The sequence below is a fragment of the Grampus griseus genome (assembly GCF_964374135.1).
Source record: "Grampus griseus genome assembly, chromosome: 2".
NCBI lineage: Eukaryota > Metazoa > Chordata > Mammalia > Artiodactyla > Delphinidae > Grampus > Grampus griseus.
Window position 1 is genome coordinate 84,524,597 of NC_139018.1, and position 16,313 is coordinate 84,540,909.

The 16,313-nt window shown below is 46.9% G+C and overlaps 1 protein-coding gene across 2 annotated transcripts in view; it reads right to left on the bottom strand.

Moving 5' to 3' along the window:
• Nucleotides 1–3,746: 3,746 nt before the first annotated feature.
• INO80 (INO80 complex ATPase subunit) overlaps nucleotides 3,747–16,313 on the bottom strand; it is a gene marked incomplete at its 5' end in the record, with an annotated part of 102,910 nt that continues 90,343 nt past the window's right edge. Inside the window, 7 exons of one of the 2 annotated variants that reach the window (XM_082648866.1) lie at nucleotides 3,747–5,322; nucleotides 7,766–7,981; nucleotides 9,063–9,222; nucleotides 9,527–9,679; nucleotides 11,810–11,898; nucleotides 12,711–12,813; nucleotides 13,449–13,607. In XM_082648866.1, coding sequence (XP_082504992.1) covers nucleotides 5,105–5,322; nucleotides 7,766–7,981; nucleotides 9,063–9,222; nucleotides 9,527–9,679; nucleotides 11,810–11,898; nucleotides 12,711–12,813; nucleotides 13,449–13,607 — 1,098 coding nt within the window. In that variant the 3' untranslated portion in view covers nucleotides 3,747–5,104. Of the gene's footprint in view, nucleotides 5,323–7,765; nucleotides 7,982–9,062; nucleotides 9,223–9,526; nucleotides 9,683–11,809; nucleotides 11,899–12,710; nucleotides 12,814–13,448; nucleotides 13,608–16,313 lie in introns of both variants that reach the window. The other variant, XM_082648865.1, reaches the window with a different exon arrangement.

The following is a 16,313-nucleotide window of genomic DNA, read 5'->3' on the forward strand; positions in this document are numbered from 1 at the left end:
GGGAATCAAAACTTATTCTGAGTCAGCCTTTGCACCCTGCAGCCCTTGTTGGCATTGCACGCAGGAAGGTGTCTCAGACATGCCAACGGAAGACTGCCCTCGAACAGTGAGCACATCATGAGGTGAACACTTGTACGGGCTACATTCTGCTTGGTGATCCTAGTAAATAAAAAAGGGGGAGATGTAGGGCGCGGTCAGCTAACTGCCACGCAGCAGGAAGCTGAAGCAAGCTGAATCATCCTTCCTGTGGCCACTGCGCTTGCGCTAAGTATACTAATGAGGTTTTAAAGTAGCGACCTATCCGATGCTGGCTCACAAGTCGCACCATCAGCGAAAGCCAATCACAGAGCGACACATGTTCTTAATCCCTATATAAGCAGACTGCTATAGGATTGCGGGGTCTTCCTTCCATCTTTTCTTTAACCAAGCTGTGCTCCAATAAAGTGTGATACGAGAAGAATCTTGCGTGTGGCGACTCGTCATTCTGCTGGTCGGAGGCGGCTCGCCGCAAAATAGGAACACAGGAAGAGTTCAGGGGCCTGGTGACAAGGGAGGCGCCCAGCTTCCTCAGGGACCCAGGAAGTGGGCCTCAGGCTTGTCCTCCCTCCTCTTTCCCTTTCCTTCTACCTCCCCCTAGACCCAGCCCTGGGGACTGTCACCAGGGATTGGCATCTCTGTAGTCCAGCCATGACACTATTTGCCCCAGACACTTCCAGGATGACAAAAGGGGTTGTTTCCATGAGGCCTGACATAGCTCAAGCTCCTGCCACCCCAGAGTCCTTAGAAGCCTCCATGCAGGGGCCTCCCCTCCAGGCAGATACCTTTCTTAGCAGCACCATTTGCTACCATAGAGCGAGTACCTGGGCACACACAGTTTTAAGACAGCCAGAGGCCCTGCTTTGTCTAGAACAGAGCCTGCCCTCCCTATGCCCTCCACATCCAAGTGGTTTGAAGGCACCATGAAGATGGCTGATTTGGGCAGCCAGCAGTGGCCATGGCTGCCTCCCAAACTGCACGGCTTCCCACACTCTGGCAGTCTCGGAGAAGCATGGGAGACCTGCCAAACTTCACCATGCCCCTGAAAAGGGCTTAGGAGTTAGTTCAGAAAGCTGACTGGCCCTGAGGAGTCTGGTGGTCACGAGAAGGAGACACATGCAGCAGAGAAAATGGTGAGTCCGGGGATCGTAGACCCTCCAGCAATTAAAGAGGCTACAACTTGGTGGAGGCTACACAGGACAGAGGGGCAGCAGCAGATCAGAGATCTCTCATACCTAGCATGCTAACAGAGCTCTACCCAGGGGAAAAAGGCGATGGAGAAAATCATGAATTGATAGGTTTAAAATGAAAGAAGTGAGAAAACATGTATGGGACCTACTTTTCCTGGAAAGGTTAGTTTTTCATTTTCTTTCATCAGGTGGATTGAGTAACCTAAAAAATCAAGTTGTATTTCCTGCACAGAGCTTCCTGGCTGGAGTGGGGGCATACAAGCAGAGATCAGAGTTTATTCTGACTGACATGGCTGGAGGGTGCCCAAAGCCTTGTTATGCCGGGTGTGGTCCAAGGCGAAGCAGCCATCACCTGTGGTGTGTTAGAGATTCAGTTTCAGGTCTCACCCTAGACCTTCTGAAATTCAACCTGCATTTTAAGAAGATCCGAGGTGATTCATATCTATACTAAAGTTTGATAAGCATTACTTAAAGGGATGATTCAGAAGTTTCAAAAAAAAATTTAACTTAAACTTAGTTTAACTCCACACAAAATCTTTAGCTAGCAGTAAAAGCAGAGCTGCTCTGTTTAATTTGGGTGGCCCATATCCCTTTTTGTTTATCACTAACAACAGCCCTTGAGGCACATCTGGGGATCTCTAAAACTCTAGGTCCAGGGAATCTCCAGAGACTCCTGAGTGCTTCAACAAAGCCCTAGGCATGGAAACTGTGATAGTAAGCCCAGTGCAGACTCCACATTTCCAGGGCTGCTCATGGGGCAGCCCACAATCTTAAAATCTGCTTACCTAGGGCCCCAGAGCTGGCTCATGTGGCAAGGGAAACCTGTTCGAAAAGATGGCCTCACTGTGATCCAGTGAGATCTGCACTGGAGGACTGGACCTCCAGGCTCCCTGAGGGATGCTCCTTTTAGCAGGCAGGAGCCCTCCCCAGTCTTTTTCTATGTTAAGGGACTGGCTCTTTGGGTTCACAGGTGAGAGCTGTCCATCTCCCACAGTCTGAGAGCCGCAGTCTTCAGAGAGTGGACAGGCTAGCATAAGTCATAACTTGGAGACAGGACTCAAGCTGTTAACGAGTTTGAAGCCTTTGCTTTTAAGATTCAAGCCCCATCTGTGAACCCTCAGGTAAGGGAGGGACAGGTGAGGAGGAACAACGTTAAGGCTGCGAGCACCTCTCAAGATGAAATGTTAGCTGTGTTTCTTCAGGGACTGGATTGAAAATGGGTAAAAGGGGGGTATGGCACCATGTCTGGGGACACAGAAGACTGGAGAGCTCTGATCCAAGACTTACATGCTTTTCAAGAGAGGATACTAGCCCATCTGCATCTGGGTGAAGCTACGCGAGGATCTGAGTTGTCAGGTCCCTAGAGAGACGACCACTGCTGACCTTGACAAGGTTCTAGAGTCTTGTCACTGGGTAATGAGAACTGGAAAGGATCCATCCTAGTGGGCTTGTGGACCAGGAGCCACAGTGGTGACGACAATAGGGCATGGCTAATTGGGAAACTGACACTGGCTTGCTCTGTGTGAGGCCTTGGTCAAGTTTACCAGCAAGAAAAGAAAGAGCCAGCATATATGACAGTGCTACTTAAGATCAACAAAATGAAGACAAGGCTCATCACCCTTGTGACGGGGTGAGCAGCAGCTTCTCAGGAGCCAGCCACCCCAATCAAGGGTGTGCAGGGTTAGCCAAGGCTTGGGAGGCCACACAGCCAGCACATTCGGAACAGCACGAGCCCTGCTCAAAGGTGACGCAAGAGCATATGTGAGTGTTTTATTTAACTCAATCAGAGAAACACTGCCAGTGCAGGCTGGGAACTCATTCTTTTCCAGCTGATCAGAGAGCTAAGTTTTCAAAGCCTGGATGTCTTTGGAATCCCTAGTAACATATTTCACTGTTTTCCTTCATGATTCTTACAAGTACAGCTAACTTTGATTAACACTGAGTTCGTTTCACAGTTCCTTAGTATTTCTGCTGGCTTAACTGATTGACAGTGGGTACTGGAACTGCAAATGGGGTAGGTTTCTGGGGTTTATATGCACACATTTGTACACACATCACAGTTTTAGAAACTGGGACAATAAAGTTTCTATTAGTTGGGGATTTTATATATTATACACTGCCAGGATAATCTCTCACTTGTGGGTTTTGGGGAAAGAATCCGTCAGTGTTAAGATTACCACTATGTAACTGCCTAATGTTGGACTAGGTGAAGCTGCCTACGCCTAAGTCCTGGAGGCAAGGTCTGGAGTCATAAGGAGCCCACACCCTGAGGGCCCTGGCCCGACAGGCACTTGGTCAAGCCTCCTCTCTGATGGCTGGAGGCGAATTCCTATGCCCAATTAACGCCCACAGGGCACTCCTCGTCACACTGACCACGTGTCCTGACCACAAGAACCATGACGATGTTGGGGCTCTGCTTCCCCTTCATCCTGCCACACTCCCCCAAGAGCCCTACAATGCCCACAAGGAGAGGCGGCTGCAAAGACCACAGACACCTCAATTTACATAAAATTATCTCACTCCATTTTATTTAAGATTTTTTTTCTCCAGTTAGTAAAAGAAAGATGTGTCTCTCTTTATACATATGTACAAGTTCAGTTATAAAAATAGACAGCACATTCAAAGAGAAAAAAGGCTTGGCATTTTTCTGATTCCCTCTAAATAGCATCTGTACACAGGAGTCTGGATTTGGGCAGGGGAATCTTATGATTTAAATTAAATGATTCCCCTACCACTCCTACTCCCAAAAAAAAGTTTTAAAAATCAATCTATCTAAACTCAATTCCGCGATTTTCAGGTGTGCAAATTAGAGGCTGGCCCGCCCAGAAGCACCTGCTCCACCAGGGACATCAGGCTGGGGGCAAGCAGAAACACCACCCATGCCAACACCAACCCTTTGCCTCTCCTGGAGGGAAGCAAGCTCAGGCTGGTGGGGCCGGGCTGGGAGGGTGGGTGCTGAGCCTGCCCTCTCTCCATCCTCTCCAGCTCACTCCGCCATCCCTTCCTTTCTCAGTGCAATACAGACAGTGCATACAGCCAAGCAGGGGGCTGAAGGGCAAGGGTGGGGAGACTGTGCATTCAGGAAGGGCAAGGGGAGCCTGCAAGAGGGGCAGTGAGGATGTCCTGCTGATTGAGGTGGCTCCTGGTCTGTTTACTGGCTTCTGGGAGTCCCGGAGTGGGAGCTGCTGCTACTGTTGCTGGTGGGACCTGAAGGTTCTCTGATGCGAACCATGCAGGACAGGGGAGGAAATGCTGGGAAAACAACTGCCTCCAGGCATGCTTCCTCTAGCCTTCTGTCATCCTCACAGACCACTACCTTCTTCTGCATTCGCTGCTCTCCTCAACCGTGACACTCTGGCAAATGGGGTTTGGAGACTTGGGGAGTTGCCCACGACTGAGGACGTCACATAAATGATTTCCTCCCTTCCTAGCCCCACAGGAAATCACAGCCCTAAGAGAAGTCTCCACTGTGGAAGGCTCTTCACAGCACTTGCTGAGCCTTTGCAAGGAACATGGCCAGAGCCGAAGAGTGGAATGGGGATGGAGACTGTGTGCCTGAGCATCTAAACAGGGTCTCTGTCAGGCCCTTCCCCAGTATGAGGTTTAAGACTTGCCTATAAATTCCTTTGAGATGCTGTGGGCCTGATCCCTGTCCTTGGGCCTTCTTCCTACAGGCAACCCCAGAGCATTCCTCTTGAGACACAGGTGATCAAAGTGCTCACGCCAACCACCTGCCTGTCTTTCCCTTGCTGCAGCTGGTCATCGCTGCCCTCTGGCTTGGGATGAAAGATGCTGCACTGGGCAAGCCATCCAAAGACCATCTGCAGGCCAGGACTCTAGCCCCCGGTTTGGTTGAAGGAAGCTGGAGGGCCAGGTGGTTACCGTCCTCCAGAGGGGTTGGTGCCTTTGCCCTGTTTCCGGACCAGGGAGTCTGGGGCTAGGCTGCTGGTCAAGTGGAGGCTCTTGGGAGTCCCAGGAACACTATTTCCTTTGCTCAAAGGGGAGCTCAAGGGAGAAGAGGCGCTTGAAGGTCCAAAGTCAGCAAGGCCAGCAGGCCGAACAAGGGACGTCTGCAGAGGACTGCTGGCGGAGATTCCTGTGGGGAGGAAAAGAGAGGCAAGACGAGCATAAGCACCAGTCCTGTCTGAGTGCCTCAGTGCCTGACCTCGGTTGCTGGAGTCTGGTCTGGAGATGAGGTCGTGGGGAAGCCCCTCCCTGCCACTCTTCTTAGCATATTTGCTTGCTCTTCCTGTCAACTGTTTTTTCAGTAAGAGAAAAATGATACCTACCCAGCTCTCTCCACATTACCGCATCAACAGGGAGTAAAGATGTCACCTTGGCACTGAAGGGCAGAGCACACATTATATAACATGGGAAAGCCAAGGCTGCAGGATGAGCCGTAACTTACAGGCACTAATGTATTTTCTTACACATTCGTTCTTCCTTTTCAGGACACCACTTGTGATTAGTTGCTTCCCTCTTTATTTTTTAAAAAAATTATTTATGTATTTATTTTTAAATTTTTGGCTGCATTGGGTCTTCGTTGCTATGTGCCAGCTTTCTCTAGTTGCGGTGAGCGGGGGCTACTCTTCCTTGTGGTGCACGGGCTTCTCACTGCGGTGGCTTCTCTTGTTGCGGAGCACAGGCTCTAGCCGCGAGGGCTTCAGTAGTTGTGGCACGTGGGCTAGGTAGTTGTGGCTCGCAGGCTCTAGAGCACAGGCTCAGTAGCTGTGGCTCACGGGCTTAGTTGCCCCGCGGCATGTGGGATCTTCCTGGACCAGGGCTCGAACCCACGTCCCCTGCATTGGCAGGCGGATTCTTAACCACTGCGCCACCAAGGAAGTCCCAGCTGCTTCCTTCTTAATTTCAGAAGATGCCCTCTACTCCCCAGTCTGGCCAGAGGACACAAGGCTGCCCATTCTATCCTGTGTCTACATTCATGCATTCTCCTTGTGTTGGAGGCAGCTACCCCTGCTCTCCAAGCCCTGCCACTTTAAGGACCTGGTTCAAATCTCCCATCTCCAGCGATGGCTTCCTGGGCAACAACTCTTTTGTACATTCCTAAGAATGAATTCTCAGCAGGCAGACTCATGTCTCCTCTCATCCACAGTGGAGCTGTGGGTAATGTCCAGATCAGTCCTTTCCCTTGTTTTCCGTTCCCAGTCACCAAGCACTGTCAATTTTTCTTGTGACACTCTACCCCCTGTTGCCTCCGGGAGAAAGCATGATGAGTGTCATGCTTTGCCCCATCCGTGGGTGAAATCCTGCCATGGCAGCCTTGACCACTGCCATGATTGTTATTTTCCAAGGGTGTGATGAGCTGGCAAGAGGTTAAGAAACACTGGGGTAGGCTATCATACTTCATATTTGTTGAATGAACAGATAAATGAAGGCCGCTATCCCTGGAGGAGAAAGGGGAGGTAGCCTAACACTTACTGAGAACTTTCTATCCAAAAATTCCCCTTACTTGCTGCAGCAGCCCTAAATCCTAAGCCCGCGTTTCCAATGGGAGAGAGGTCTGTGCATGGTGAGGGTGCCCTTCTCACCGCTCTCAGATGCCCTACATTCCACCGCTACCCTTATCCTCCACAGCTCATGGTCACAATAGCTAGCTACTTCCCTTCTCAAACTTCCCAGAGCCCCTGGTCACACACCGGGTAAGCTCTGGCCCAGCAGGTCCTTCCAACCCTGACTCCCGCAGCTCCTCTTCAGCACAGCCTGACTGACCTGCTCAGTGACCCCCAACGTGCCTTGGTCACTGTTAACTCTCTGTCGCCAGTTTAAATCCTTCACTATCCTTCTCTTTCCTTCTGAATTAGCCTGGCAACTTTGTCATCAAATCCACGGTTCCTCCTTCTTCTGATCTACAACCAGAATTAAGGCCTTCCCTCTTCCTTCATTCAGGACACGCATACTGCCTTGTACTGCTGCTAAACAAATTCTATGCCCAGCTTCCCCTTCTAATTTTCATTATACACTCAGGTGCGGGGTCCATGTGTTATACTCCTATGCACACAGCAGGTATTGTTTTTTTGGTTTTGTTTTGGTTTTGTTTTTTTTTTGGCGCCACATGGTTTGTGGGATCTTAGTTCCCCGACTAGGGATTGAACCTGGGCCCTCGGCAGTGAGAGCACGGAGTCCTAACCACTGGACCACCAGGGAATTCCCTACAGCAGGTGTTTAACCCTAAGGTGATGGAGCACAAGGCTGGGTAAAAGTTAACTTGACTACTGAAGTGTAATTATTAAAATGTGGGTCCGGGGGAAAAAAATCAGTTCTCAAAGCAGGAGAAATTCTGTTTAAAATTCAGCTTTCTCTGTTTTCACAGTTACTTACGCTTTGAAGGCAGTACTGTGCCAAGTCACAAGGGCAAGGAGAGAGTCAGGACCACTCAATGCTGAGGCAGAATCCAACATGGGCTTGGGAAGGAGCTTTGGGCCTGGAGGTGTCCTACTTGCTCTACCTGGCAGAATGCTCAGTAGACCCTTCCGACTGTCCCCGACCAGAATGGAGCCCGTAGTCCCCTGGGGCTTCCGCACCTTTAGACACGTTGTACCCGTATGCAGCATAGGCAGCTGCAGAGGCCGCGGCAGCCCCTGCTTTGGCTCCTGCCATTGCAGCAGCACTGCCTGCGGTGGACTTCCGGCTCCGGCCCTTCCCTGCTCCTTTGGCTGTGCTTCCTGAACCTTTGGGGCGGCCTCGGCTTCGGGCTGAATGACCACGTCCTGCAGCCGGCATTTCCTGAATGGAAATTCCTATGGGAACAAATGGGCCAAGAGGGAAAAAAGTTTATTTCTTCATTTGTTAACAGACTCTTCTCCTGGACAGGGAAGATGGCTTTCAGGGTGTTTGTTTCAGGACTCCCAGGGAGGTCTACGCCTCAATTTAATGGCTGGGACACAGCATCACACAGCGTTAGTAAGAACTGTAAATAGCTACAACAGCCTGACACCTCAAGCTGCTTTTCATTCTCTAAGAGTGGTGCCATTACTCCTGAATTTCTTCTTTCAACTAGATCATTACTAAATGAACTCCAGAGACGTGCACCTGTGATTCACCTGCACACTCCAATGTTTTCCTGCCTTGGAGAATCAACTTTTACTCCCAAGGTTTTTTGTTTTTTGAAATTAATTAATTAATTTATGTTTTGTTTTTGTCTGTGTTGGGTCTTCGTTGCTGCATGCAGGCTTTCTCTAGTTGCAGCGAGCGGGGACTACTCTTCATTGCGGTGCGCGGGCTACTCAGTACGGTGGCTTCTCTCGTTGCGGAGCACAGGCTCTAGGCCACGCAGGCTTCAGTAGTTGCTGCACACCGGCTCAGTAGTTGTGGCTCGCGGGCTCCAGAACGCAGGCTCAGTAGTTGTGCCGCATGGGCTTAGTTGCTCCGTGGCATACAGGATCTTCCCGGACCAGGGCTTGAACCCGTGTCCCTGCACTGGCAGGCGGATTCTTAACTGCTGCACCACCAGGGAAGTCCCTACTTCCAGGTTTTAAACTTAGAAGTCCTCAAGAAATAGCAGCAACACTGGGCCCCACAGAACAAAGTGAGGAAAGGCCTGGAAAAGCTAACTATAATTAAAAACTGGCAAAAATAAGGGTGAAACATGAAAGACAGGAATGGCTAGAAAACAAAGAAGTTTGAAATCTTTATGAAGTTCTTATTTTACATTCCCTAAACCTTCTCATTCTCCCTTTCACTTGAATCGACTAATGAAAGAATGACGCTACCAATTCTTTTTGCTCTACTCCACTCTTCTTTAAAGAAAGTAGAAAACGGCATTATCCAAGAAGGAATCAGGACCTCACCCAAGCTGTATGGGACAGCAGCATCACTTACCGTTCACAGTGTCTGACACGGAGCCCGTTATGGAAGCAGGAGAGTTGGTGGCTCGAGACTGAGGGGCTGAGGAGGCTGGGTCATCCACAATGACCAGCATGTCACTGCTGCTCTCGTCGGGGGGAATAGAGCCGGTGTGCAGCTCACTGCTGATGGAGATCTAGAGGCAAAAGGGTCATGATCACCCCCCCTCCTAGCACCCACAGCCCATGGCCCTCGTGCCTACATCAGTATGTGCTTCTCAGGTCTCACCACCATTTGCCTCTCCTGCCTGGCTTCACTCCTGAGAGTTAGACCCCCTGCTTTGGCTCCAAAGAAGGCAGCCTGTCCTCACTTGCTTTTCTTCCCATGGATTCCACATGTAACCCCTTCTACAAGGCAGGAGAACTCCTGGAAAAGCAAAGGCTACCAGGTCAGGACACAGTCCCCACTGCTGTTATGAAGGCATCTAAAAGGAGCCTCACCTCACTGAAAGGGCTGGGCATGGCTGAGTCCACACTAATGAAGGAGTCATCCCCGTCTGCAGAGAGGTTGGAGTTATCAGCCGAAGGAACAAATGGGATCACTAGGTTCACACCCTCCTTTCTCCTTTTCCCATCCAATTCATCTTCCTTTTTCTTCTGGGAACACACAAATCAAGAAATATGGAAAAAGGATGAGGATAGGCACCAAGAGAAAAGTGGGGTTGGAGAAGAAAGTGATGACAGAAATTTGACTCTTTGTAAAGTTCTAGGTTTCATTTTATTCAATTAGCATATTATTAAAGGAAGAAAAAATCCTAAGGAAGGAGGAAAGGGATGGCTTAGTAAGAGTTTATGCATATTCTGGCACAATAATACAGAGTTGAAAGGCCAGTCACACTGAACTGAAGCTGTGCCAAACCTAATCCTCACAGGGCGGGGTGCATGGTCAGCTTCCAGCATGGCCAAGCTGCAGCACTTCTCAGGGGCTGAAGTGATGCAGCCCCACAAGAGGGAGGGCCCGTGCTCTTAGTATATTTTCCGCACATCTGTTTTCACTCTGCCTTCTTTTTAAATATGTATAAGGGGAATGAAGGTTCTTATTACACATAAGGAATACTGAAGTGGCTTTTCATTATTTCCTCAATTTACGCTTAAAGACTGAGCGACTAAGCTACACTAAACAGTTCTAGAGCCAAGTTCAGGAGGGCTTTGTCACAGATGAGAGATGTGGAAGAACAGAAAGTGCTTAGAAAATTCTGGGGATCACACCCATCCACTGCACCTAACGGCATTTGTATCTAGACCTATATTAGGGTTAATACGGTATGTCTTTGTGTAGTTTATATTATCACTGGGTATTTATCTGAAACTTCTTATTCAGAGTAGGGATGGCACCTGATGCAAACTCAGTAAATCCTACAATGTCCTGTTGAAGAAAATCACCGTTTCTTCTTTGCTATTGTTTCTGAATAGTAGTAAGCAATGGGTTAGAAATTTGAAAGTGGAGTCATAAAAGAGAACCTGAGAACATGGGTAGAAATAGCAGCCCAGACTAGGAAGAACGTGAGCCTTCATTCCTAAGATTTTTTTTCAACTCTGTAAATATAGTGAGTACCAAGGGCATCCTTCAGGCTAGAAATAGTTCTGCTTAGCAGAAGGTACAATCGAGGGTGTGGATTGAGCTGGTGTGTCTATCAGAAGATGAACATATAATATAGACAGGCTCCTAGGCTGCTGACCATCAGGGCCATACAGCCAAAGGGACACAAGGCCCTATAAAAGCTTGCATAAGAGGAAGAAGTGGACCTCCACTTAAAGCACAACCAGCTTTAACATGTGACTAGACAACTTCAGACAAACCAAACAGTCCAGGGAAATGATACATGGACAAATGTCTGACTTGAGGGCCCAGAGCTATGGCAATGCCTGAATTTCAGCACAACCCAAAGGTAAGCCAAACCCACCAGAAGAAATTAGGAGCCACTTTCTGGAAGGTAATAAAATGGTTTCAAACCAACAGCCTTTATTTATTTATTTTTAAATTAATTAACTAATTATTTATTTGTTCAAACCAACAGTCTTTAGGCATGGTAAGTCTGGGAACCTAGTCAGAACTAATGGGCTGACTCCTGAAACAAGAGTTTCAAGTAAGTCCTGGAGACCTCATTTCTGATTTATATATCAGTAAAGATCAGGGGTAAGGATTACTGATATACTTTGGTAGAAACAGCAAGACAGGGAGAAATGTAGGGGAACTACATCCCACTTTGCAGCTAGCCTGGTGGGCTCAAGTAGGAAATGTCAGAAGGGAGACAAAAACAACTCAAATCCTTGGCATGAATTGGAGAAAAAGATGAACAGACTGGCCAACGATTTATTTTTCCAGTAGTAGATGACAATGAATGGTGCACTAGCAGAACTATGGCAGAAAGACTGGATCTAATGACCTCTTAGGTCCCTTCTAAGAGTCTACGGAATCTAATAATGTAACATCCATCTTACATTTATTAGACTTATGCTTTTTAACAGTCCCAACAAATGGTGTCCATAATTACATGTAACCACAGACACATGTAATTATGTCTGTGTGGGGAGTACAGTTCTACCAAGGCTGCATTTCTCCTGCTTGATTCTCTATCAGGACAGAACTGCTGTATAGCACACGTAGATGGAGCTGGACACCAACCAGTAACCAAGACGACAAGCCTGTACCCTGAAGACTCTTCTGTAAGGACCACTCTGCACCCCCATCAGTCCCTGTCCACCACCCCAAACTTGACATACCTTCTCTGCGTATTTTTCCCGCTTGCGCTTGCGCTCTTTAACTCGGTTGGTTTCCTCCTGCTGCCGTTTCTCTTCTTGTCGGAGTCTCACTGTCAAGAAAATTTTAAAAAGATCTGATGAAGTATCTGTGGCAATCCTAATCCTCATTCTCTGAAATTAAGGTGGCCATATTCTTTTATATTTATGATTGAAGGTATGACTTCTATCCATCTAAGGCAGATAACTGGTGGTTTTCTAACTTGGAGAATGAACAGAGTTCCTTGGATTCTTAACAGTTTTGGGGTTCAAATCACGATTCAGTGACACTGTCATGGGCCTTTCCTTGCCTTTTATTCTTTTTCCTTTTCTTTTCAGTCTTTTAATATCTCTGCATTGCACAGAGTCCTGAAAGGTTTTTAGAAGGTGGTGGCAAATGTGAGCCCCATAAGAAAGGTGCTTCATCACATTTTCTGATGTGATGCTGTCGAAGTCCTCAGAGGTTTACAAGGTAAGTCTGAAACTGAAACCCATTGTTCTCAAAAGCCAGAAGTACTGGGAGAAGCGTTTGTATGTTACATACAGCAGTGTGCTTTTCCAACTTTTCCATAAAAACATTTCTCTGGATAGAACAGAGTAAATTCATTACTGCTGAGGTGTCAAGGGATATAGCCTTCCTGGTACCCATTTATTTGAAGTCATATTACTCTAACAATACACACGAATTTTTCCTTCTACTCCATAATACATCCTTCTTTGGGTTTTAATATAAAATATTAACCAAAAAAATGTTTCTCCCCAGACAGTCTTTGGCTTTGCCTCCCCTTGGCACAGTCAAGGGCGCCTTTCATTTCCAGAAGAGTGGGGCTAAAGAAACATCTCTGTAAGGAGGAGAGAGCGTTAATAAGAGGTCTAGAGTACATACATTTCTTCTCCAATTCTTCATCGTCTAGAAGAAGGCTAACCACCTCTTTGGGTTTCAAGGTATCCGGTTTGAAGTTTCCACCAGAAATCACCATCCGCTGAATCTGAATATCAAAGCAGATCAAAAACCACCACCATCAGGCATCCATTCCCTTATGACAAATATTCAGAAAGAAAGAAACATCTTTCTTAATCTGTTCTCTGGTGAGGCCCCTGGATTTCCTACTTCTTTTTCATTCGTGTGACTGGCTCATCCAGGTCATTTGTCCAACAGAAAGGAGAACTTCTTTGCTTGCAACTGTTAATTGATAGCTATAAGGTCCAATAATACTGAATCAAGAAGGAAAAGAACCCCAAATAATCATTTCTTTAGAAACCAGCAAATTTGTCACACAACTCAGAGGCCGGTCACACTGAGAGTACTAGGGTGAGAGCAAACGCCATTCCTTCTTCCCCTGAATGTGAAACCATGTCAAATAGGAAAAGGCCATGACTTGGGGTCCTCTTCACATGAACAACAGCTGAATGTAGGTTGTAGACACCATTCTGGTAGAAAAGGAGTAAGGAATGGCCAGGGCAGTAGACTGCTTTTGTATGGGACCTCATTTTATTTTCTATTCACAAGAAATTTTAGTGCTTTCATGACCAACGAAAGCCAAGTCAGTCTTAGTCTTAGTCCAGTCAATGTGGCTGGACTATTTTCTCTACCAGCACAATACTTCCTTTGTCTTCTGCTTACCTCACTCTTCTCCTTGGCTCGCTGCAGAATGCGTTCTTCAATGGTGCCCTTACAGATGAGTCGGTACACGGTAACCTGCTTTGTCTGCCCCAAGCGGTGGGCCCTGTCCATGGCCTGCTGGTCCACAGTGGGGTTCCAATCGCTATCATAAAAAATCACCTGCATAGGCAGGACAAGAATACAGCAAAAATGAGGCACTCTCAGGGCAATACTAGGAATTCTGACAGCAACCCAGCCACTCATCTATTTCAATAGTCTGATGCCAGATTTTTTTCTACGATATAAAGATGAACAGGTATCTATCTACTCATAAAACCAAGCCATTCCCTCATCTGCCCTGGGCAAAAGAGACATACTCTGAGCGTTTTTCAGGGTTTTCATTTAAAAAGAGGGAGTGGCAACAATATTAATAGTTAACACTCAGGGCTTACTATTTGCCAGTCATTGTACTATGTGCTTTATGTGTATTAACTCACTTAAATCCCACTACCACTATGATTTAGGTACTATTTAAAACCCCCTTTTTATAGATGAGGAAACTGAGAGGAATAAGAGATTTTATCCAAGATCACACCGCCTAAATAAGCAGTGGGCCTGGGATGTGAGGGATGTGAAAGCCTTCTCTTTAACCCTAGGCCTACCTTGTAAGAGGCAGACATGGCTTTCCTGGCATTCTCAGGTTCTCATTAACAGGGTCATTTCCTGTCTCTTGAATTCCAGGCAAGAAATGTTTAAAGGGTTCTCTGGAAGTTACTTCTAGTTTGCTAAACAGCAAACACAAACAACAACAAAATGTACTCCCCCCTCCCCTGCCCCACCAGTGATCCTAAAACCAACAGACTCCTGGGTCCTCAGCCCTGAGGCTACTATCAATACAGTAGACCTCCTAAAAGAAAGCCAGTTCAAAATGACCCCTATCTCTCATGCGTCCTCCTCTACATTCAACCAAGTCACCAAATCCAGCCAGTGCTTCTTCAGAAACAAACCTATCCTTTCTACAGTCCACTGTCCTCCTTGACCAGGCCCTCACCACCTACATCTGGCTCACTAATGTTTCTAGACCAGCAGGCTTCTGAGATCTGTCTCTTTCTTCTTCAGTCTACTTGGGGTACCACTGGAGACCATTCCATCTCTCTGTCGATTATGCTGTTACACACCAAGTCCAAGCTCCCCTCAATAATCAGGTCCTGCTATACTAAGACAACTTCATTTTTATTCTTTCCTAATATAAAAGCACCCCTTCCCTTTTGTCAGATAGGTCTCTTTGGTATCCCTCACTTATATTACGTTTGTTTGTACTACTTCTTGCTTAAGCTGATTTTCTGACTAACAATCAATCCTTCAACTCTTCTCTGTTGATTAAGGTTCAGTTTAAGCTTCACCACTTTCAGGAAGACCTCCCTGATTTCTCTTGCCTGTAACGTCTCCTTTTCCTATTCCTCATGAATTCCTATTAGAAGTAACACTGGCTGAAACCTTTTGAGCACTTAAAACAGATGTGCATACATATCTCACTAAATTTTCAAAAAAACCTTATATATTTCCTTCATCTTACAAATTAGGAAGAGACTGGCCTGAGTTCACAATCCTAATAGTCTCCTTCTGCAACGTGCACTATTAGCAAAATGTTGCATCACCTATCCTGGTCCAAGTTCCCACTTAACTGCTACCTTCTAAAGGTGACCAATTGTTTTGTGTGTATTACATATTTTAAAAATCTTCCTGTCTAGTCTTATTTGAGGACAGACACCATCCACCAGTACAAAGTAGAATTCTACAAATATTAGTCAATTGATACTAGAATCTCTAAGTTGTGATCAAAACTAGATAGAGCCTTAAAATGTAGGCTGGGGCTTCTCTGGTGGCGCAGTGGTTGAGAGTCCGCCTGCTGATGCAGGGTACATGGGTTTGTGCCCCGGTCTGGGAAGATCCCACATGCCGCGGAGCGGCTGGGCCTGTGAGCCATGGCCACTGAGCCTGCGCGTCCGGAGCCTGTGCTCTGCAACGGGAGAGGCCACAACAGTGAGAGGCCCGCGTACCGCAAAAAAAAAAAAAAAAAATGTAGGCTGAAGAGTGATTGATTTCTCTTGACACTGTTCCTCTAGATGCTTTTTCCCTTGCTTAACACCATTCCTAAGTAATTTATTTTCTCATTTAAAAATGGAAGCAATTCTTCTGCCATTTTCTTCAGAATTCACTTGAGGTAAAGATGGATAAAAGGCATCAGTATTTTCAATGCTCTTGCCTCTACTAATAAGGACCCCCACTGGCTCTTTCTTCTGGCGCTCCTTTTGTCTTGCTTTCATATGAGGTATAATCCCTCAGTTTTTATAGTGTAGGTTAGAATCCTTGAGGAAAAAATTACAAACTGCCTGCCAAAGAAAGAAAATCATTATGAAAGCTTATTGTTAATCCACAGTGTCCACAGATCTAGGATTTGGAAGTACACAATGTTTGTCACTTGTAGAGGAGTTTAGCCACAGGATATTCTGAGCTTCAACATGATATGAAAAATTTTAGAAAATTCAGTTTAAACTTTCAGGGAGAACAAAGGAAGAGAAGACAGAGTTAATGAAAATGAGACCTCTGGACTTCCCTGGTGGCGCAGTGGATTCCGGGAAGATCCCACATGTCATGGAGCAACTAAGTCCGTACGCCACAACTACTGATCCTGCACTCTAGAGCCCACAAGCCACAACTACTGAGCCCACATGCCACAACTACTGAAGCCCGTGCACCTAGAGCCTGTGCTCCACAACAAGAGAAGCCCCCCTTGCCACAACTAGAGAAAGCCTTTGCGCAGCAACGAAGACCCAACGCAGCCAAAAATAAAATTGATCTTTAAAAAAAAAAAAGAAAAGGAGA